The following is a 22028-nucleotide window of genomic DNA, read 5'->3' on the forward strand; positions in this document are numbered from 1 at the left end:
CATCTGCAGCACTTAGATTTCTAATGAAAATACATTATTTATGAAGAGTTATTGACTGAATTTCAGTGGAGTAGAGAGAGAGTGCGAGAGAGCCAACTCTTTCCTCAAGATGCAGGGAAACAATGCCTGAAACCTCCCCTGGGTCTCCCTGGTTGTTGTTGACAGAACAGTTTGGGTCGGTGGGGTCCGTACCTGACCTCAAACCTTAAACTCCCCTGGCCAGGTTAGAGAACGGGGTTTTGCAAGACTCAATGTCCTGAGCCCTGCTGACCCTCAAGAAATCATGTCTCCTCAGTTCACCCAGTTTGGCCCCAAAGTGCAGTCTCTTAGTGGGTAAATGCTTCTCACCTAGCTACCCCTTTGGCTTTTGACAGTAATGCAGATTAGTTTATTGGATCAACTGGAAGTCAGTGTAGGTTAGGGCCAAAGGAATCATTTTGTAACCATAGAGATGTCCAGTATTAGAATGGGCCACCTTGTAAGGTAACAAGCCTTTGTCAACCCTAGTCTTTAAACAGAGCGGATTGTCTGTCAGATGCTGGAAGTTACTCTCGGTGGGTGGGAACGCTGGGGCTGGACTGCTAAAGTCCCTCAGAGACCCCTTGTTCTGACGCCTTTCCCTTGGCTGGGGAGGAGAGAAGAGGTGGGCTGCTGAAGGGTCTGGGACCTGAGGGGAGGAGGGCCAAAGGGGAAGTCGCCGTGTGTGAGGACTGGAGGACTAGGGACAAGGTGTGTTTACAGCCTTTGCCCTGCTGTCCCAAACACAGCCCACTTTACAAAGCTGTTCAAAGGCACAGCTCCAGAATCTGGAGATCTGAGCGCCATTCTGACTTACAAGCTTATAATGAAGGCTTGGCAAAGTCACTTTCCTTTCTGGTTCTTATTTTTCTCATCTGGAAAATGAAAGGGTAGGATCTGAGGAGCTCTCAGTGCCTTCCAGCTCTGGCAGTCTGTGGCTGCCTCTGCCTCTCGGAGCAGGTCATTGAGCCAGTAGGCCTGGGGTGTGTGGGGACAGAACCACCACAGGCTTCCTTCTGGTCACTACCCTGCCCCGGCCCCTGTGGCTCCTGCTGACTAGGGGTCTTTTTCTAACTTGCCACATTCTTGCCCCAAGTGTAATTTAGCACCAGGCATGAATAGCAGGAGATCTGGGTTCCAGAACGGCCCTGACATGAACTAGCTGTGTGACCTTTAGTAACTTTCCTTCTCTTGAGCCTTAGTTGCCTCACCTGTAAAACCAGAGCCAGGGCTGGACTAAATGATCCATTTGCTGGGGTTGATAGCTTCAGGCACTTCCAGGAGTCAGGTCCCTGTTAGTCCAGAAACTAGGGGAAGCCTCCCTCTGTAGCTGACCCCCAGGGTGAGAAGTCATCCACTTGACGGTGAAAGTGAAGCTCTGAAACGGACTTAGAACCAGCCCCCTGACTCTCCCTGGCTCTGCCACCAGGCATCTCTCAGGAGACCCCCCACTGATAGCATTTCCGTTGTCCACAAGAATATCCTCTCCACCCTTCCCTTTGCAGTGGGTAAAAGAGACAGGCAGGGCTGGGTTTAATAGTTTTAAGGATGGGCTGGCAAGGCCCTAAACAGAAGTGTCCTGCCCAAGGTCACATAGCAAAGAAGAGAACCCAGGTGGCCACAACTCAGCCCAGTGAGAGCCCTCCCTCCCCAACTGCACACACGCCGCCTACTCCACCAGCTCCTGGGCTTTTCTCTACACCTCACTTCCGAGCCCTGGGCCACCGGCAGCTCTTGGACACAGGGGAAGCAGAAACCGCCCTGGAGGACCACACCTCAGAGAAGAGCAGGATCTCCCAGGTGATTTTGCTGTGAGGCTTCAGGCAGAGAAGGCAGGCCTGAAAGCCGATCTCCAAGAAGGCGTGGCTCCAGAATGATGGCAAATAAAAACCCGGAGAGCCAGCACCGCCTGGAGACCAGCAGGAGGCCCGAGGAGCCACTCACAAGCCACTCAGCTCCTGGGCCTTGGAACCGGTGAGCTCACTGAGGCAGGAAGAGCCCTGGGAGGGCCTGGGGACTGCAGATAAGGGTCCTGCGGGCAGATAGATGGGGCAGATGGAGGGAGGCAAAGGTTTGTGGTCCAGATGGTGGAGGAAATTCCAGGGGAGAATCACGGCAGTGGGCTGACACACGTCGCACTGGGACAGCTGCGCACACTCACATGCATCCAGAGAGACACGGGCAGACACGCACATCCACATGCACACACACCCAAAGGCAGGTACAAAGAAAAGACAGCCCCTCACAGGCAGGCCTCACCCCAGTCAGACCGACCTAGCCCTGCCTCATTCACCTGGAGGCATGCAGTGTTGAAAGAACTCCCCCTCCCACCTGCACACCCGTCTAGGGACACCTGTCTACCTACTGTGTTTCAGATGCCCATGGCGTCCTCCCAAACCCTGCTCCGCTGCTTTCTGGTCCTAGCGGTCACTGAAGGCTGGGGTCAACAGGCAGCCATCCCAGGCTGCTACTTGCACTGTAAGTAACCCTGGGAGCAGAGAGCTGGGTGGGAGCAAAGAGCCGATGGACTGGACAGAGGGGCAGGCAGCACCCTGGAGGGACCCAGTGAGGCTCAGGCAACGGGCTGGGCGAGCCTTCGCCAAGGCACCATCTACCGCTCGCCTGTCTTCTTCTAGCCTTCAATGTGACGGTGCGAAGTGACCGCCAAGGCACCTGCCAGGGCTCCCATGTGGCACAGGCCTGTGTGGGCCACTGCGAGTCCAGCGCGTTCCCTTCCCGTTACTCGGTGCTGGTGGCCAGTGGCTATCGACATAACATCACCTCCGTCTCTCAGTGCTGCACCATCAGCAGCCTGAGGAAGGTGAGGGGGCCCAGCTCGGTGGTGCTCGTTGCCGGGAGGGGAGACAGAGGAGCTGGGGATCTAAGATGGCCTGAGGAAGGGGACTGGAACAGACACCCGCCTCTCCCACAGGTGAAGGTGCAGCTGCGTTGTGGGGGGGACCGGAGGGAGGAGCTGGAGATCTTCACGGCCAGGGCCTGCCAGTGTGACATGTGTCGCCTCTCCCGCTACTAGCCCATCCTCCTCCCGCCACCCTCCCCTTGGTCAGAGGGTTTAATGTTGGAGTATATCCTACATATCCTGAACCTCAGCAAGGACAACAGCTCCAACCCTGTGAGAAGAGGGGTGTTTCTGCCTCTTCCCCGCCTCTGCCTGGCTTCCTAACCAGTCCTTCATCATTTCATCTCCCTCTTTGTCCTAAATAAAGCAAGCAGATCATGAGTTTCTCTCTTTATTAAATCTACCCCCAGCCAGGGAAAGGGGAACAGACCATGGTTACTGTGACCACCACCCCCCTTGCCCCAGGACACAGGGAATCCTCTGCCTGTGCCCTCACCCCTCCCCCTACCCAATAAATAAAAAGGGGACAAGGATGTACAGGGCAAGGGAGGGGAGGGAAGGAAGGAGGGTGCCCCAGGCCCAGGATAATGTCTGTGTTGCAGGTGAGCTGGGGGAGAATAAATAGACCATGGATCCCATGGTGGGGTGAGGAAGGACCTCCCGCTGGCACAAGGTGGGGCAGGTGAGGGGCCGAGTCCCCTTGCCCTAGGCTGGGAGCAGGGGGTGGGAACCTGCCTGCAGTCTGTAGCCCAGCTTTGTGGGGCAGAGGCAGATCCCCGATGGCAGCTTCCTGGTCAAGCTTGCCCTGGTCAAGTCCTGCCAGGAGGGCCTGAGAGTTCTGTTGCCAGGACCCCCATCTCTCCTCCTCTCCCCCCAGTGGAAACTGCCCACGCCGGGCCAGGCAGGAAGCCCTCCGAGCCCCCTCTGGCAAGGCCAGGAGTAGGTGTGTCTCTCTCTGGACCCCTGGGCAGGAGGGAGATGGAGGAACTGACAGCTCTGGGTTTAGCTCCTCCCCTTCTGAGGATCCTTAGCTCTGACCTCCACCGGTGGCCACCTGGGGTGTAAGCCGCTGGAGCGGGGCCTCTTTGGCCCCCTGGGTCCCCTGTAACCGGCGTAGCCGTAGCTCCTCCAGGCCTTGCCACAGCTCCTGACGTTCCTGGGCCTTCTGCTGTTCCCTGGGGAGAGAGGGTGAGGCAGTTCCCTTACCTGGGGCCCCACCTGCAATTCAGCCTCCCTCACCACCACCCCACCTGCAAAGAGACTCCACTTAGGGGAGAAGGCACTAAGGAGAGACTGGTCCCAGCCTGTGGTCATGGAGTAAATGGATCAGCCTGGCCCTGAGAGGCCCCAGCTGAAGTATAGGATGCTCCATACCTGGAAGAAGTACTTGGGAGGATAATTGGAGGATGCAGGGGACAACTGGGCTTGGATGCCCCAGCACTTGGCAAAAAAAAAGGGAGAGACCTTAAACATCTGATCAGATGGGATGTGGGTTGTCCTCTTCGGTTCCCTCCAACCATTAGGAACTTGTTCTTTTCTGCTTTTCTCCCCTCTCCCTCCATGTCCAGCCTCCCAGCACTCACTGCTGCTTTTCCAGCTTGTAGGAGGCTGTGAGCTCATCAAATAGCTTCCCATTCATCTCCATGAAGGTCTTGAGCACATTGTAGATCAGAGACACAATGGTTCTTGGCAGGGTCAAGGGAGGGGGTGAGAGAGGAGAGCAATTTCAGTTGGGTCCCACCTCCCTCTCTGGCATTCTGCCTGTCCCTGTGTCCCAAATACAGCATGCAGCCCTGAACACCACAAGCACTGCCCTCTGCCTGCCCCTTTCACCACCCCTCTGCCATCTTCGGATGCCTTCCCTGATCCTCTCCAGCTAGCAGTAAACTAGCAGTAACCCCAGTTCTGGACTGGCTGGCCCTGCCCCAGGTTCTGTGGGTTAGGTCAAGGCCCAGGCACTCACTGATTCCAGTGCTCCTTGGAGACTTGGTAGAGGGTCCCAAACACAGCAGGCAGCACAGTATGGCAGTTGTCCTCAATGAGGCTCAGGATATACTCATTGTTCCAGAAATACAGAGCCCGCTCTGCAACCTGGGGCAGCGAGATGGCAGAGTAGGCGCCTGGCAGTGGCTTCCCTGCACATGCAAGGCCTGGTATCCATCCCCAACCCAAAACCCAGGGTGCCCTGCCCTCCACACACCCCGTCTTTAGGGCTCATCTGACCCACGGAAGGAAGCAACATGGTGAGGTGAAAAGAACACTGGATTAGGAGGCCATCGCTCAGAGGTGAATCCTGGCTCCACTACACACTGGCCACATGACTTTGGACAGGGTATTTAACCCCTCAGCCTCTGTTTTCAAATCTGTAAAGTGGGGCTAATAATAGCTACCTCCATATGGCTGTTGTAAGAATCAAATGAGGTATTCAGTAAACTGAAGTGCCAGAGTCACTGTGAGGAAAAATTGACAACCACCAGGTATGGCTCATAAAAATGAGAGAAAGTCTGCCCACACGTGTAGGAGAACACCGGTTACAGCCAGCCTGGATGGTGTGGAGAAGCCTTGCTGGGCTCTGAAGTGGGGCTAATGAAATCTAAGGTCACTAAGAAAGCAGAAAAGTGATGACAACCATCCATCTCATTCATGGACGTTTGCTAAACATCCATTTCAGTTTATGAAATGTGTTTATGCTACCATCTCTTCGGCTCTCATCACCACCTGTTGGCCCATTCCACAGATAAGGAAGCCTAATCTGACTCAGAGTGGTGAAGTGATTTGCTCAAGGCTCCTCAGCCAGTGGGAGGTGGATCTGAGGCTTGACCCTAGGTCTCCTGACCCTAAGTCCAGCATCTCCCCATTATTAGACCCAGGAAGGTCCAGAGGAGAAACTGACGGCAGAGGAAGCTGTGTTAGGTCAACTTGCCAACCTTACCAGTCCATACCCTGGCTCTCACCCCCACCCATTCCGGCCCCATACCTGGAAATGGGGGCTGGACACACAGCGAGCCACCTGCTTGAAGAGGGGCTCCTGGATCTTCACGAACTGGGAGGGCTCAATGACATCCAGAATCTCTTCCATCTCCCCCAGAAACATCACCTGGGGTGGGGGCAGGGACACAGGGAGCAGCAGTTCCCATCTCCCTGACACATACCTGACTGTCCTCTGGAAGCTGAGCCCTCCCAACCTCCCCGTGGTGGATATCAAAGCCCTTCTTCAGGGCTTCCCTGGTGGCGCAGTGGTTGAGAGTCCGCCTGCCGATGCAGTGGACACGGGTTCGTGCCCCGGTCCGGGAGGATCCCACATGCTGCAGAGCGGCTGGGCCCGTGAGCCATGGCCGCTGAGCCTGTGCGTCCGGAGCCTGTGCTCCGCAACGGGAGAGGCCGCAACAGTGAGAGGCCAGCGTACCGCAAAAAAAAAAAAAAAAGCCCTTCATACCTCCTTCTGGGTACAGGTTTTTGGCCAGTATTTGAGCAGCCCCCGGATCACCTGTAGGGGTTGAGGCAGAAAAGAGTCAGACCTGCAGGGGTGGGGGCTTGCCCTTCCCCCCAGAGGTACTCACATGCTCTGTCAAAGTGGCATCCTTCTCCAGGAACTGTACCACACAGTATGCCAGCTGCAGAGGGGCGTGACGGGGGAGGAGGAGGCAGAGAGAAAGAGGACAGGGGTCAGGAGGGGACCAGGACAGGACGCTAGACATTGGCTCATTTCCTATGTCTATTCTCTTAGTCACCAATCATTTACTGACCACCTAGGATACACCAGGCACCATGCTTGGTGTGCGGGGACACAATAATGACCTCACGGGGGAAACATTCAGCAAAGTAGTCCTTACAAATTTTACAAAAGTTTCCTTAGCCGGAATCTGTATCATGATCTATGGGAATACAGAAGGAGGAGAGCTCAATCCTGCCCAGGCAGGTCGAGCGGGAGGGGGCTGGGAAGTCTTCAGAGGCCAATGTCTGAGATCGGCCTTAAACGGTCACGGGGATTCTCTAAGGTAGATGAACAGAATTAGTCAAGAAAAAGGTGAGAGAGGATCCCGTGAGTTCACGCTTTAGTGTGGCTGAAATCAGAGTGTCAGGCTGGCTCTGCAGGCCCGGGTGGCTGCCAGGACCTCTCTGCCGTGGCAGGACCAGGCCTGGGCCTTACCTGGGCGTGAAAGACAGACAGCGACTTGACAGAGTGCAGGGGAATCAGGACTCGAACAAGAAACTGCTTGTGCTCGGTCTTCAGGGGCAGCGCAAAGCCGTTGATGATGCTGAGGAGGGGGCAGAAGAGATGAGGAGGGTTGGGATGACGGCCTCAGTCCCTCCTCCCAGAATCCTGATGCTCCAGCTGATGCCCAGAGAGAGTCACCTTCCTAAGATCTCCAGCAGCTCAGCCACGCCATTGAAGTGCTCCAGTTCATAGATGAACCTTTGAGAGGAAGAGAAGGATGCAGAAGGGCTCAAGGCAGTTGGAGCAGGCCCAGCCCTCCTCTCTGTCATCCTGCCTGCCCACCCCCAGCCTGCACATCAATCCAACTCTCTCCCCACCCAGAGGCTGTGCTCTCCTCCCAAAACCCCAAACCAGGCCCCACTGAGATCCACACCCACCTCTTTATTACCCTTCTCAGCCCATCCACCAGTGCCACTTTGGGTCCCAGCTCAAACCTTTCTTTTTCTTCTCCTTTTTTTTTTTTTAAATTTTTATTGGAATATAGTTGCTTTACAATGTTGTGTTAGTCTCTACTGTACAGCAAAGTGAATCAGCTATACGTATACAAATATCCCCTCTTTTTTGGATTTCCGTCCCATTTAGGTTACCACAGAGCATTGAGTAGAGTTCCCTGTGCTATACAGCAGGTTCTCATTAGCTATCCACTTTATACATAGTATCAATAGTGTACATATGTCAATCCCAATCTCCCAATTCATCCCACCCACCCTTTCCCCTCTGTTATTCAAACCTCTCTTCTATGAAGCATTCCAACTCGTCTCTTCCTCCCCGAGACCCTAACCCTCATGACCTGGCCCCCATCCAGTCCACAGGCACCTAGCCCGAGTCCTTCACTCTTCATGCCAATCAACCAAAAGAATGACAAACACTTACAGTGTCTATTCTGTGCTATGTACTTCTCAAAATTATCCCAGGAGGTAGACCTTATTAGATCCATTATATAGATGAAGAAATCAAGGCTCAGCAGTTCAATGAAACTTGCTCCAAAGTTAATAAGCAAGGGATCTAATACACTGAGCTCCTGGAGGAGAGGGATCATGCCTCACCTATTTTGTAGCTAATAACAATAAAAGCTAATGTTTCAGAGTTCCGGCCTTGGTCCAGGAGCTATACTGAGCGCTTTGAAGGCACTGCCTCATTTCATCTTCATGATTACCTCTGTGTAGTACAGTTATCATTCCCATTCTAGAGACGAGGAAACTAGGAGAGAGCTTAAATAATTTGCCCAAGTTCACCCAAATATTTGAACCAAACTCAAACACAGGCCATCTAGCTCAAGAGCCAGTCTCAACTACAAGGCAGTGTGGGTCCCTGATGCCCAGTGGGCATTGGCGCTCAATACATATTTGCAGAAAGAATCTCATTCTTTGGGTCCTTAAGGCCTGGTGTGACATTAGACCCTAGGCCCCCTGAACTGACCTAGTCCCTGCAAACCACTTCATCTCTCAGCCTCAATTTCCTCATCTGTAAAATGGAAATAAATGCCCTTTCTCTACTGATCTCACAGGATTCGTACAAGCAAAAATTATATAATATGTGGCCAAGAAAAAACTGGGCCCCCCAGCCCAGAAGCTTTTGCCTCTGTCTTCTCCCCATAGCTCTCTCCCTCCCTCCCCAGGTCCCAGCGGGGCAGGCCGCAGGCACCCACCGGAGGAAGATATGGCTGCACTGTTTGCGGATGTAGGCCCGGAGCCCCAGGAACTTTCCATAGACCCTGTGCAAGATGGTCTTGAGGTACTCACGCTCCCGAGGGTCCTCGCTATCAAATAGCTCCAGGAGCTGTGGGACACAGGATCAGGGGTTAGGAAAGAGGCCAAGCCAGGTTGCTTCCATCCTATCCCCACGCCACTCAGAGAGCCTGCCCCTGCCCCATGACACCACCCGGCCTGGGCTCCCCACTTCACCATCAGGACAAACTTTTGATCCACATATCTCTTGGCCACGGAGGGCTGGAAGTCTGGGCTCTCCAAGAAACGCAGGAAAAACTCGTATACCAGCTGGAGGGGGGGAACAGACGGAAAGGTGAGCTCAGGAGCAGCCTCCCCCCTCATCCCACCCTGTGGCCCTCATCCAACAGTCCAGGGCCTAAGGAGACCCTCTACCCTCTCCTCCGATCTCTTCTGAAACTCAGATCCCTGTCTTCCCCAGCCCTCATACCTGAAGATGTGGCCATGAAGGCTCAAGGTTGGGCTCATCCTCTTCAGGGTCAAATTCAGGGTTCTCACTGGGCGGCAGCGTCCGGAAGATATTCACTGAGATCTGAGGGGACACAGGGTTCTTTATGGAAGAACCCTTGAAGGCGGAAACCAGGACATCCCTCATCCAAAGTTTAACGGGCCTCAGCACCTACCCAAGCAACCAATTCACTCCTTGGCAATCATTACCTGAACATCTAGTTCATGGATAGACCTGGGCCCAGGGTTGGGGACCCAGGGGTGGATGAGATACATCCCTGCCCGCTATCAGGTGCAGCCCAGCAGGGAAGACGAGATGGAAAGTGGTAAGGTCTAAGGACATTCTAAGCAGCAAAAGGGAGATTTCTAGCTTGGGCATTGAGAGAGGCTTCATGCAAGAGGCAGCACCTGAGCCAGGCCATGGCGATAAGGAACGTGGTGGGAGTGCACACCAGGCCTCAGGAGAGCAGAAGCAAAAGCGCAGAGTGGGACAAACCCAGGAGGCACTGAGTAACCTACACTAGCTGGGTACTGGGCAGCAGTGGGGCTGGGACAGGGGTTGCGGGGGAGCAAGATGTGGGCCTTGAGGCCAAGCCAAAGACTGTGGGTTTATTCTCCACACGGGGGCTCCGCAGGCAGGCTTAGGGTTCCCATGGGCACCAAGCCCTCCCCCAGAGGCCAGGTGCCAGGTGCTCACCATGCGGATGATGTCTGGGTAGACAGGCTCAATGAGGACCCCCCGAGTGCTCCCCACACACTCCACCAGCTCATTGAGCGCCGCCCGCTTCACCTCCTTCCCCTTCAGGTCAGCCACACAGTCCAAGAAGTCAAACATCACCCCACACTGGGCCAGCTTCCGGCTCAGCAGCTCATGCAGCTCAGAGGCTGGCACATCTGGGGAGGAAGGAGGGGGCTGAGCCTGGGCCCCAGCTGCCACAGCGCTGGGCAGGGGTGGGCCCTCCTAATCCCTCAGGCAGGCTCCTCTGCCCCCCAGACCCCATGCTTGTGTGCCATCTCCCGCTCCTTGCAGAAAGCAAACAACTCCTGTCCCACCCTCCATTCTTGTGAAGTAAAGGAGCTTCACCTCTTCATCCCAACCTAGGCTCGGAGAACACGCTAGCCTGACTGTAAAGCATGGTAACAGACCCTGGCTGCCTGGGCTTTCCACAGGTGCCCAAACAGCCACTGCCTGCCTCTCACAGGCGGCACTCTGTTCTAAGAGCCAGAAGTGGGGAGAAGAGCCAGCACCGAGGACCTCTCGGGTGCCCTCTGCCTCAGCCAGCTGGGGCCTGTAGCCCAGAGTTGGGGGGACTTCACGGTGACTGCAGGGAAGCATGCTAAGCACCTGCCCCAGGACCCCGGCAGCAGCTGGGCTGCTAGTGGCCTCCTGGAACCCAAGCGGTAGGCCCCACCCTTGGCCCTGGTCTGCCCCCCAGGGTGGCGCCACCTCCAGATGCCCCACCTCCAAGGATGACAGGCCAGTCAGGCCATGCGTCAGCAGAGAGGGTAGAGGGCTGGGGGGTGGCGGTCAGGTCGTGGACTCCCTGGCCTGGAAGGGGCCGTCCAGACTCCCTCTGATCGCAGCTGCCAGCTGCTTCCCACCCCCCCACCCCTAAACCTCACCTGCCCACTCCAGGACTCAGGTAGCCCCGGGGCCAAGAGCCGGGCTCACCTTTGAGCAGGGGTAGTGGGATGAGTTCCTGCTGGTTGCTCTGATAGCGGAATTGAGAGGAGCTGTGGGACCGCCGGGGCCGGGCCCTGCGGAGGGAACGGCGGGAGAAGCCGTCCACCTTGTCGGGTGGGGGCACCGGGGACAGCCCTGGGGACGAGGGGCTGCCGGGGGTGCTCGCGGGGGGCAGCTTCGTCTCCATGGCGGTCAGGCGGTGGGCCAAGCCTTCAGAGCCCCTGAGCTTCCCTCTGGGCCTGCAGGACGCTGCGTGAGGCTGGGCTGACTAACTTGGGCCCATCCTGTGCGGTGGGGAGGAGCACAAGCACAGTCCTGGCCCCCCCCCCCAGGGCCTCTGGCAACTGCCCAGTCCTGGGGGGCAAGCACGGTAGAGAGGAGGATGGCTCAGGTCTCAGGTCCTTCCTGAGGGTCGGAAGAGTCCAGTTAGGGTTCCCACCCTGGCTCTTTTAAAACAGAAGTCAGGGCAGAGAGGTCAGCAAGAAAGAGACAGAGAGAGCCTGTCAGTTCTTTCAGGACAGCGTGTGGGGCTGCGGCGGAGCGCCCAAGTCTTCTTTCCCTCCTACCCTGGCCCAGACCCTAAAGAGAGGTGCAGCCCTCTCCCACAGGAGACAGGGCCCTCCCTTCTCCCGGACTGAAAGGCCCCAGACTCCAAAACAACCCATCTCGAAATAGGGCCTCTCCCGCCAGCCAGACCCTACCTGGAACGGGGACCTCGTTCCTCATCCCTGGCCCCTAACAGAATGGGGCCCCCGTTTCTGCTCCACTAATCCGGTCACCAGGGACTTCCCCAAGAATGAGGGTCCCATCCCCCTGACCCCCCCCACGACCCGCAGCCTCCCCCCCCTCAGTTTCTCCTTCCTCGCCCCCAGATCTCATCTGCCTCTCGAGGGGGGGCCACTCACTTCTCAGATGCCCAGACTTTGGTCGCCGACCCTCCAGGGGCTGCCGGTGGGGAGGGGAGCAGCTGTTCAGGGCTCCCGAGCCGCGGTCCGGTTCAGGGCGCTGGCGCTGGGCGGCGGCGCTCCTGGGTTCTCTCTCTGGCTCCGGGGGGGCCGGAGCGTGCACCCAACTCAGCCCCGGGTCGGGGTGCGGGCGCCCGACGGGCTCTGGGCTGGCCGGGGCAGCGCGCAGACCTCTCCTCAAGTCGTGGCACCCGACCCGCGCAGCACCACAGGAGACCCGGCTCTGTGCGCACCGGCACCCGCCGCCCAGCTGCTCACGATGACATCAAGTCACCTCCCCCAGTCGGCCCGCACATCCCCGCGGGTTTGGGGGCCGGGGGCGGGGGTGGGTGGGTGGGGTGCTGCGTCAGGAAGTTCCCGCCCGGGGCAGCTGGGAGATGTAGTCCCCTCACCGATAAAAGCGGCTGCCTGACCAAAGGGGTAATTCCTGCGGGCACCCAGGGACAAGACTGAAGCTGAGCGGGAAGGGGTCCAACTGGCGCTGGGTTCCTGCTTTCTGCAAGGGAGACTGCATAGGGAGAGAGGAAGACTCAGGAGTCTGCACCAGGAAGCTGGGGGCGATGCCAGGACTCCGGCAGGAAAGAGGCCCAATCCTATGTCAGGCCCAAAGATTTGGCCTGCTCCATCTGTGCCCCAGGCATTCCACCCCCAAGGGAACCCCACCCTCACTACAGAATGGCTGGACGCTTCAAAACCCCAGTAGAAACTGGCACTGGACCGGTTAATAGTCTGCAGTGAGCCAGTGCCTGCTGGGAGGGGTGTGGTGCACCCAAGGCTGCTGGGAAATGCAGTCCTTCCTCAGGCCTGCAGTCCCCCTCCCGTCCCTTGCTGTCTAAGGTGACATCATGATCTGGGTTTAAAGGGCCAGCCTAGGAGTGGCAAAGCATCAGAGCAGGGGGTGCTCCTTGGTGCTGCCACCCCACCCCAGGCAAGCTAGCCTCCCTGGATGGAACTCCCAGGCCCTCTGGGACCCAAGATGTGCCACTGGGGTCTCCTGTTCAAAATCCTGCTGCAGGGTATCCAAGGCACAGGTGGACTTCCAGGAGTTTGGCATTCCTGCCAAAATTTTCCAGCTTGTAGTCCGGGACCCCCTTCCTAGCACTCTGGACCCCAACACCTTTCATTCCCCTGGACTCCATCCCCTACACTACACTGTGAAATCTCCACCCAGCAATTTTGTTTTGTTTTGTTTCTTGAATTTTATTTTATTTATTTTTTATACGGCAGGTTATTATTAGTTATCTATTTTATACATATTAGTGTATACATGTGAATCCCAATCTCCCAGTTCATCCCACCCCACACACACCCCACCCACCGCTTTCCCCCCTTGGTGTCCATATATTTGTTCTCTACATCTGTGTCTCTATTTCTGCCCTGCAAACCAGTTCCTCTGTACCATTTTTCTAGGTTCCACATATATGCGTTAATATACAATATTTGTTTTTCTCTTTCTGACTTACTACACTCTGTATGACAGTCTCTGGATCCATCCACGTCTCTACAAATGACCCAATTTTGTTCCTTTTTATGGCTGAGTAATATTCCGCTGTATATATGTACCACATCTTCTTTATCCATTCGTCTGTCCACGGGCATTTAGGTTGCTTCCATGACCTGGCTATTGTAAATAGTGCTGCAACGAACATTGGGGTGCATGTATCTTTTTAAATTATGGTTTTCTCTGGGTATATGCCCAGTACTGGGATTGCTGGGTCATATGGTAATTCTATGTTTAGTTTCTTAAGGAACCTCCATACTGTTCTCCATAGTGGCTGTATGAATTTCCATTCCCACCAACAGTGCAAGAGGGTTCCCTTTTCTCCACACCCTCTCCAGCATTTGTTGTTTGTAGATTTTCTGATGATGCCCATTCTAACCGGTGTGAGATGATACCCCATTGTAGTTTTGATTTGCATTTCTCTAATCGTTAGTGATGTTGAGCAGCTTTTCATGTGCTTCTTGAACATCTGAAAGTCTTCTTTGGAGAAATGTCTATTTAGGTCTTCTGACCATTTTTGGATTGGTTTTTTTTTTAATATTGAGCTGCATAAATGGTTTATATATTTTGGAGATTAATCCTTTGTCGGTTGATTCATTTGCAAATATTTTCTCCCATTCTAAGGGTTGTCTTTTCGTCTTGTTTGTAGTTTCCTTTGCTTCCAAAAGATTTAAGTTTCATTAGGTCCCATTTGTTTACTTTTGTTTTTATTTCCATTACTCTAGGAGGTGGATCAAAAAAGATCTTGCTATGATTTATGTCAAAGAGTGTTCTTCCTATGTTTTCCTCTAAGAGTTTTATAGTGTCTGGTCTTACATTTAGGTCTCTAATCCATTTTTTTTTTTTTTTTTTTTTTTTTTTTTGCGGTACGCGGGCCTCTCACTGTTGTGGCCTCTCCCGTTGTGGAGCACAGGCTCCGGACGCGCAGGCTCAGCGGCCATGGCTCACGGGCCCAGCCGCTCTGCGGCATGTGGGATCTTCCCGGACCGGGGCACGAACCCGTGTCCCCTGCATCGGCAGGTGGACTCGCAACCACTGTGCCACCAGGGAAGCCCTCTAATCCATTTTGAGTTTATTTTGGTGTATGGTGTTAGGGAGTGTTCTAATTTCATTCTTTTACATGTAGCAGTCCAGTTTTCCCAGCACCACTTATTGAAGAGACTGTCTTTTCTCCATTGTATATCCTTGCCTCCTTTGTCATAGATTAGTTGACCATAGGTGCGTGGGTTTATCTCTGGGCTTTCTATCCTGTTCCATTGATCTATGTTTCTGTTTTTGTGCCAGTACCATATTGTCTTGATTACTGTAGCTTTGTAGTATAGTCTGAAGTCAGGGAGTCTGATTCCTCCAGCTCCATTTTCTTCCTTCAAGACTGCTTTGGCTATTCGGGGTCTTTTGTGTTTCCATACAAATTTTAAGATTTTTTTGTTCTAGTTCTGTAAAAAATGCCACTGGTAATTTGATAGGGATTGCACTGAAGCTGTAGATTGCTTTGGGTAGTATAGTCATTTTCACAATACTGATTCTTCCAGTCCAAGAACATGGTATATCTCTCCATCTGTTTCTGTCATCTTTGATTTCTTTCATCAGTGTCATAGTTTTCTGCATACAGGTCTTTTACCTTCTTAGGTACGTTTATTCCTAGGTATTTTATTCTTTTTGTTGCAAAGGTGAATGGGATTGTTTCCTTAATTTCTCTTTCTGATCTTTCTTTTTTTTTTTTTTTTTTCGCATTACGCGGGCCTCTCACTGCTGTGGCCTCTCCCGTCGCAGAGCACAGGCTCCGGATGCACAGGCTCAGCGGCCATGGCTCACGGGCCTAGCCTCTCCGCGGCACGTGGGATCTTCCTGGACCGGGGCACGAATCTGTGTCCCCTGCATCAGCAGGCGGACTCTCAACCACTGCGCCACCAGGGAAGCCCTCTGATCTTTCGTTGTTAGTGTATACCAATGCAAGAGATTTCTGTCCATTAATTTTGTATCCTGCAACTTTACCACATTCATTGATTAGCTCTAGTAGTTTTCTGGTGGCATCTTTAGGATTCTCTATGTATAGTATCTTGTTATCTGCAAACAGTGACAGTTTTATTCCTTCTTTTCCAATTTGTATTCCTTTCATTTCTTTTTCTTCTCTGACTGCCATGGCTAGGACTTCCAAAACTATGTTGAATAATAGTGGTGAGAGTGGACATCCTTGTCTTGTTCCTGATCTTAGAGGAAATGCTTTCAGTTTTTCACCATTGAGAATGATGTTTGCTGTGGGTTTGTTGTATAGGGCCTTTATTATGTTGAGGTAGATTCCCTCTATGGCCACTTTCTGGAGAGTTTTTTTTTTTTTTTTTTTTTTTTTTTTTTTGCGGTATGCGGGCCTCTCACTGTTGTGGCCTCTCCCGTTGCGGAGCACAGGCTCCGGACGCGCAGGCTCAGCGGCCATGGCTCACGGGCCCAGCCGCTCCGCGGCATATGGGATCCTCCCAGACCGGGGCACGAACCCGTATCCCCTGCATCGGCAGGCGGACTCTCAACCACTGCGCCACCAGGGAGGCCCTCTGGAGAGTTTTTTTTATCATAAATGGGTGTTGAATTTTGTCAAAAGCTTTTACTGCATCTATTGAGATGATCATATGGTTTTTATTCCTCAATTTGTTAATATGGTGTATCACATTGATTGATTTGTGTATATTGAAGAATCCTTGCATCCCTGGGATAAATCCCACTTGATCATGGTGTATGATCCTTTTAATGTGTTGTCGGATTCCGTTTGCAAGTATTTTGTTGAGGTTTTTTGCATCTGTATTCATCAGTGATACTGGTCTGTAATTTTCATTTTTTCTAGTATCTTTGTCTGGTTTTGGTATCAGGGTGATGGTGGCCTCATAGAATGAGTTTGGGAGTGTTCCTTCCTCTGCAAATTTTTGGAAGAGTTTGAGAAGGATGGGTGTTAGCTCTTCTCTAAATGTTTGATAGAATTCACCTGTGGAGCCATCTGGTCCTGGACTTTTGTTTGTTGGAAGATTTTTAGCCACAGTTTCAATTTTGTTACTTGTGATTAGTCTGTTCATATTTTCTATTTCTTCCTGGTTCAGTCTTGGAAGATTATACCTTTCTAAGAATTTGTCCATTTCTTCCAGGTTGTCCATTTTACTGGCATAGAGTTGCTTGTAGGAGTCTCTTATGATGCTTTGTATTTCTGCGGTGTCCGTTTTAACTTCTCCTTTTTCATTTATAATTTTATTGATTTGAGTCCTCTCCCTCTATTTCTTGATGAGTCTGGCTAAAGGTTTATCAATTTTGTTTATCTTCTCAAAGAACCAGCATTTAGTTTTATTGATCTTTGCTACTGTTTTCTTTGTTTCTATTTCATTTATTTCTGCTCTGATCTTATGATTTCTTTCCTTCTACTAACTTTGGGTTTCGTTTGTTCTTCTTTCTCTAGTTCCTTTAGGTGTAAGGTTAGATTGTTTATTTGAGATTGTTCTTGTTTCTTGAGGTAGGCTTGTATTGCTATAAACTTTCCTCTTAGAACTGCTTTTGCTGCATCCCATAGGTTTTGGATCGCCGTGTTTTCATTGTCATTTTTCTCTAGGTATTTTTTGATTTCCTCTTTGATTTCTTCAGTGATCTCTTGGTTATTTAGTAATGTATTGTTTAGCCTCCATGTGTTTGTGTTTTTTATGGTTTTTTCCTTGTAATTTATTTCTCATCTCATAGTGTTGTAGTCGGAAAAGATGCTTGATATGATTTCACTTTTCTTAAATTTACTGAGGCTTGATTTCTGACCCAGGATGTGATCCATCCTGGAGAATGTTCCATGTGCACTTGAGAAGAAAGTGTAATCTGCTGTTTTTGGATGGAATGTCCTATAAATATCAATTAAATCTATCTGGTCTATTGTTTCATTTAAAGCTTGTGTTTCCTTATTAATTTTCTCTCTGGATGATCTCTCCATTGGTGTAAGTGAGGTGTTAAAGCCCCCCACTATTATTGTGTTATTGTCAATTTCCTCTTTTATAGCTGTTAGCAGTTGCCTTATGTATTGAGGTGCTCCTATGTTGGGTGCATATATATTTATAATTGTTATATCTTTTTCTTGGATTGATCCCTTGACCATTATGTAGTGTCCTTCCTTGTCTCTTGTAACATTCTTTATTTTAAAGTCTATTTTATCTGATATGAGTATTGCTACTCCAGCTTTCTTTTGATTTCCATTTGCATGGAATATCTTTTTCCATCCCCTCACTTTCAGTCTGTATGTGTCCCTAGGTCTGAAGTGGGTCTCTTGTAGACAGCATATAGATGGGTCTTGTTTTTGTATCCATTCAGCGAGCCTGTGTCTTTTGGTTGGAGCATTTAACCCATTCACGTTTAAGGTAATTATCGATATGTATGTTCCTATTACCATTTTCTTAACTGTTATGGGTTTGTTTTTGTAGGTCCTTTTCTTCTCTTGTGTTTCCCACTTAGAAAAGTTCCTAAAGGAACTTTGTTGTAGAGATGGTTTGGTGGTGCTGAATTCTCTTAGCTTTTGCTTGTCTGTAAAACTTTTGATTTCTCTGTTGAATCTGAATGAGTTTCTTGCTGGGTAGAGTAATCTTGGTTGTAGGTTCTTCCCTTTCATCACTTTAAATATATTGTGCCACTCCCTTCTGGCTTGTAGAGTTTCTGCTGAGAAATCAGCTGTTAACTTTATGGGAGTTCCCTTGTATGTTATTTGTCATTTTCCCCTTGTTGCTTTCAATAATTTTTCTTTGTCTTTAATTTTTGTCAATTTGATTACTATGTGTCTTGGCGTGTTTCTCCTTGGGTTTATCCTGCCTGGGACTCTCTGTGCTTCCTGGACTTGGGTGGCTATTTCCTTTCCCATGTTAGGGAAGTTTTCAACTATAATCTCGGGTCCTTTCTCTCTCTCTTCTCCTTCTGGGACCCCTATGATGTGAATGTTGTTGCGTTTAATGTTGTCCCAGAGGTCTCTTAAGCTGTCTTCATTTCTTTTCATTCTTTTTTCTTTATTCTGTTCCGCAGCAGTGAATTCCACCATTCTTTCTTCCAGGTCTCTTATCCGTTTTTCTGCCTCAGTTATTCTGCTATTGATTCCTTCTAGTGTGGTTTTCATTTCAGTTATTGTATTGTTCATCTCTGTTTGTTTGTTCTTTAATTCTTCTAGGTGTTTGTTTTTTAATGCTTCTAGGTGTTTGTTCTTTAATTCTTCTCGGTTTTTGGTAAACATTTCTTGCATCTTCTCGATCTTTGCCTCCATTCTTTTTCTGAGGTCCTGGATCATCTTCACTATCATTATTCTGAATTATTGTTCTGGAAGGTGCCTATCTCCACTTCATTTAGTTGTCTTTCTGGGGTTTTATCTTGTTCTTTCATCTGGTACAAAGTCCTCTGCTTTTTCATTTTGTCTGTCTTTCTGTGAATGCGGTTTTCCTTCCACAGGCTGCAGAATTGTAGTTCTTCTTTCTTCTGCTTCCACCCAGCAGTTTTGCCTAAATAAACAACTGGTCCATGTGAGCATCAGGAGTGGGCAATGAAACCTCGCGATGAAGTCAGGGAGTGGGCTGGGGCCCTTTTTAGAGTCTTCCTCACTCCGCCTTAGGCCTTTTTGACCACTCAGTACCCCAGTGGAACCACCTAGCCACCTTCCCTGCTGCAGAGGGAGCCTGGGTACCCAAGAGGTACTCACCTACTGGAGCAATAAAGAGCAAAGGCCACAGTTTAGCCAGGCTGAGATCCAGGATGAAACCCCTTGCTCAGCAGGTCTTGTCTATCTGGCTCTTGGTGACCTCGTCTGTCAACTGGAAACCCATAATCTTCTCCTTGCCCATCTCCCAGGCTCAGGAGATGAAGCCTCTCCCACGCCCCTGCAGAAGAAGCTGGGGGAGGGCAGGCCCACCAAGCCTTCTACAACCAGGTGAGGACCCCGAGGCCCAGAGAGGAGAAGTGCTTTGCCCAGGGTTACATAGCCTACCATCAAAGCTGGGACCACGGTCCAGGCCCCCACCTCCCATGTCCTAAGTCAGGAGCACGCCAGTGCCAGCCCCCTATCCCAGGTCCCCTGGGGGCTCGTGCCCTGAACTCTGAGGGTCTCCAGGCCAGGTTGGCCATGGAGGGTTGGTGCTTTGTACAAAGGGGGTGCTCAGTTTGAGGACTGGGGTACTGAAGTGTGGAGGACACACATAAGACTTCCTGCAAGAACTAGCCTTTGAACTGTGTCTCAGAATGGATACAATGTCACTTGGGGGGTGGGGAGTTAAAAATTATTTTTTAAATCATCTTTCTTGGGGTATCATTCACATACCACAAAATTCACCCAGTTTGGTGTTGTTGTTTAATGAGTATAGAATTTCAGTTTTGCAAATGAAAAAGTTCGGAAGATTAGTTCCACAGCAATGTGAATACACTTAGCACTACTGAATTGTACTTTTAGAAATGGTAAAATTTATCATGTATATTTTACCACAATTTAGACAAAATGCAAAATCCAGGCCCTCCACCATGGCCAAGTCAAAAGCCACAGGCCCCAGGCTACCTTCCGTGATCAATTTTACACCTATCATGATCCCACTGAGGAAATTCCCAGAGGGGCTTCTTCTGGGTGGGCCATTCCTAGGGAAGGGAGAGCCTCCCCCTAGGGCCCCTGAGGCCTAGAGAACCTGGTTTGCCTTATAAGTTCCCACCTATCTGATGTGGGGAGGCCCCCAAGAAGCCCCACAAAGCCTGGCCCTCTCCTTTTCTTTCTGTGGGGAGGAACCCTGGCCCCATACTTTTCCAGACCCCTGAGTTCTCTGAGATCCAGTTGTCCAGTGCCCAGGGCTACTGTATTTGTTGGATTTCTGTGGAGTTCACTGTGTATTGTCTAGGGGGAGGTGGCAGGAAGGAACTTTCTATCCCTCTGAGTCCTATCTACTTCTCTGTTGTGGCACAGACACTGCACTGTGTCCTGGCCACAGAGGGAATCAGGCTTAGGAGTGGACTCACAAGCACCCACTTCTGAGAGACAGATGTGGCTCCTAGTAAAGTTACAATGAAAGACAAGGTTTGAGTGCAGCCTCAGTGGCAGAAAGCCAACCTAGGAAGCAGCCACCCCAGATTGGAGGTCTGTCTGGATATAGGGAATGGCCCGGTGTCCCCACCTTTTGCAGGTGGTACTCTCCATTCCCACTGCAGGGGAATGGTAGCTCCCTCTTAGATAGAACATAAGGACAACTTTTCCTAGACTCCAGAATCTCCCTTCTATTCCCACTGCCTTTGGGAGGAGAAGTGATGCTTGTTCATTCACTTGCTCCACAGGCACTTAGGCACACAGCCTCAGTTTTCCTCTCCGTAAAATGGGGGTATTAATAGTGCTGTTGCCAAAATCTTGGCTCCCTGTACACCAATGCCGAATAAAAATACGGAGACAGAGATTTGGAAGGTAAGAAATAGGGAGGCTTTTTTTATTTTCTTTGCCAGGCAAAGGGAAGACAGTAGGCTAGCACCTCAAGAACTGTGCTCCCCTTCCTGGGGAATTACAGGGATCCTTATAGGGGAGTTCGCAGTCTGAAGTAAGTGATAAGGATCAAAATGGTGAATGTCTTGCATTCTTCTTGCATTATTTCAAAACAGTCACTGCTGCAGTCAGGCAAGCTGGTAATTGGGTCCGTTAGTCTCTGGGTAATTGGTCTGGGACCTCCTTTCTGAAATGCAAACAGCTACAAGGGGTGATTTGCTACTAGAGATTATAGGGAAAGCAAATACCAGGTGCAGAATGTAAATTACACAGGATTAGTGGTGACAGGTTAGCTTTGTGAGGGGCAAATCTAACTACAGACATTACAGTTTAGTAACAGTTAAAATAAAACTAGGATTGACTCACTCTTTCAGGCCAGGTTATGTTTCTTCTCTAGCCTGTTCACTGTTCCCTTTATTTACCTTGTTCTCAGGAGAGGGAAAACTTCATTTCTATTTCTGCTGCAACAGTGCCTCCCTCATGAGCCTGTGTGGTGAAGAGCAGATGAAGTCATGCATGTAAAGTGACAAGCCCAGGGTCCAGGACATCACATGGGCTCAATTCATGGTGTCTATTACTTTTATTATTAATTTAATGAACACTCGATGAACACAGCTCTGCCCCTGGCCTGTCATGGGGGTCAGGCAGACCTCTTGATTCATTCCACAAGCATTTTCTGAGCAGCCATCTTATTAGCCAGTCTCCTAGAATGGGGCCTTCCTAGTGTTTCCCACAATTCTCTCAGACCCCTTCCAGGTAATGAGCCGTCTGGCCTACTAACCCAACCCCAGGCTAAGGGGCATAAAACAATCTCACCAATAGGAGCAGTGACTTGCCTGAGGCCACACAGAGCTGGGACTGGAATCCAGATCCCTGACCCTCAGGCCAGGGTGGTTGCCCTTGTTTCCGGCCAACGTTTGGCTTTAGATTGCAGTAGAGTCCCTCTCCCTAGTAAGGCTAAAATGGAATTATAATTACCTGTGGGTATCTCCTAAGCCATCATGACGTAAGGGAGCTTGTGTGGCTAAACCTGTAGAGCAGGAGTGGGCAAACTTCTCCTGTAAAGGGCCAGAAAATAAATATTTTAGGCTTTGCAGGCCTCTGTCTCAAGTGCT

At 51.1% G+C, this 22028-nt stretch overlaps 2 protein-coding genes across 5 annotated transcripts; one reads left to right on the forward strand and one right to left on the reverse strand.

The window, feature by feature from the left end:
* The first annotated feature begins 2393 nt into the window (after window positions 1-2393).
* GPHA2 (glycoprotein hormone subunit alpha 2) lies at window positions 2394-3052 on the forward strand. The gene is made up of 3 exons (XM_060105519.1): window positions 2394-2496; window positions 2655-2839; window positions 2951-3052. The coding sequence occupies exons 1-3, from the start codon at window positions 2394-2396 to the stop codon at window positions 3050-3052; spliced, it is 390 nt and encodes a 129-aa protein (XP_059961502.1).
* Window positions 3053-3272: 220 nt separating this feature from the next.
* On the reverse strand, window positions 3273-12587 carry PPP2R5B (protein phosphatase 2 regulatory subunit B'beta). Of its 4 annotated transcripts, XM_060103527.1 has the most exons (15): window positions 11861-12586; window positions 10944-11401; window positions 9969-10165; window positions 9255-9356; window positions 9002-9094; window positions 8746-8876; window positions 7236-7295; window positions 7029-7137; window positions 6439-6492; window positions 6315-6365; window positions 5856-5975; window positions 4842-4969; window positions 4462-4563; window positions 4253-4318; window positions 3273-4053 (listed from the first exon to the last, which is right to left on the reverse strand). In XM_060103527.1, exons 2-15 carry the CDS (start codon window positions 11140-11142, stop codon window positions 3906-3908), a joined length of 1560 nt encoding a protein of 519 aa, XP_059959510.1. In that variant the 5' UTR covers window positions 11143-11401; window positions 11861-12586; the 3' UTR covers window positions 3273-3905. The 4 variants fall into 4 exon arrangements, with proteins under 4 accessions (XP_059959510.1, XP_059959508.1, XP_059959507.1 ...); XM_060103525.1 differs by lacking the exon at window positions 4253-4318 and having other exon boundaries at window positions 10944-11360; window positions 11861-12583; XM_060103524.1 differs by lacking the exon at window positions 4253-4318 and having other exon boundaries at window positions 11861-12583.
* Window positions 12588-22028: the final 9441 nt, after the last annotated feature.

This window comes from Mesoplodon densirostris, chromosome 7 (genome assembly GCF_025265405.1).
Source record: "Mesoplodon densirostris isolate mMesDen1 chromosome 7, mMesDen1 primary haplotype, whole genome shotgun sequence".
Classification (NCBI taxonomy): Eukaryota; Metazoa; Chordata; class Mammalia; order Artiodactyla; family Ziphiidae; genus Mesoplodon; species Mesoplodon densirostris.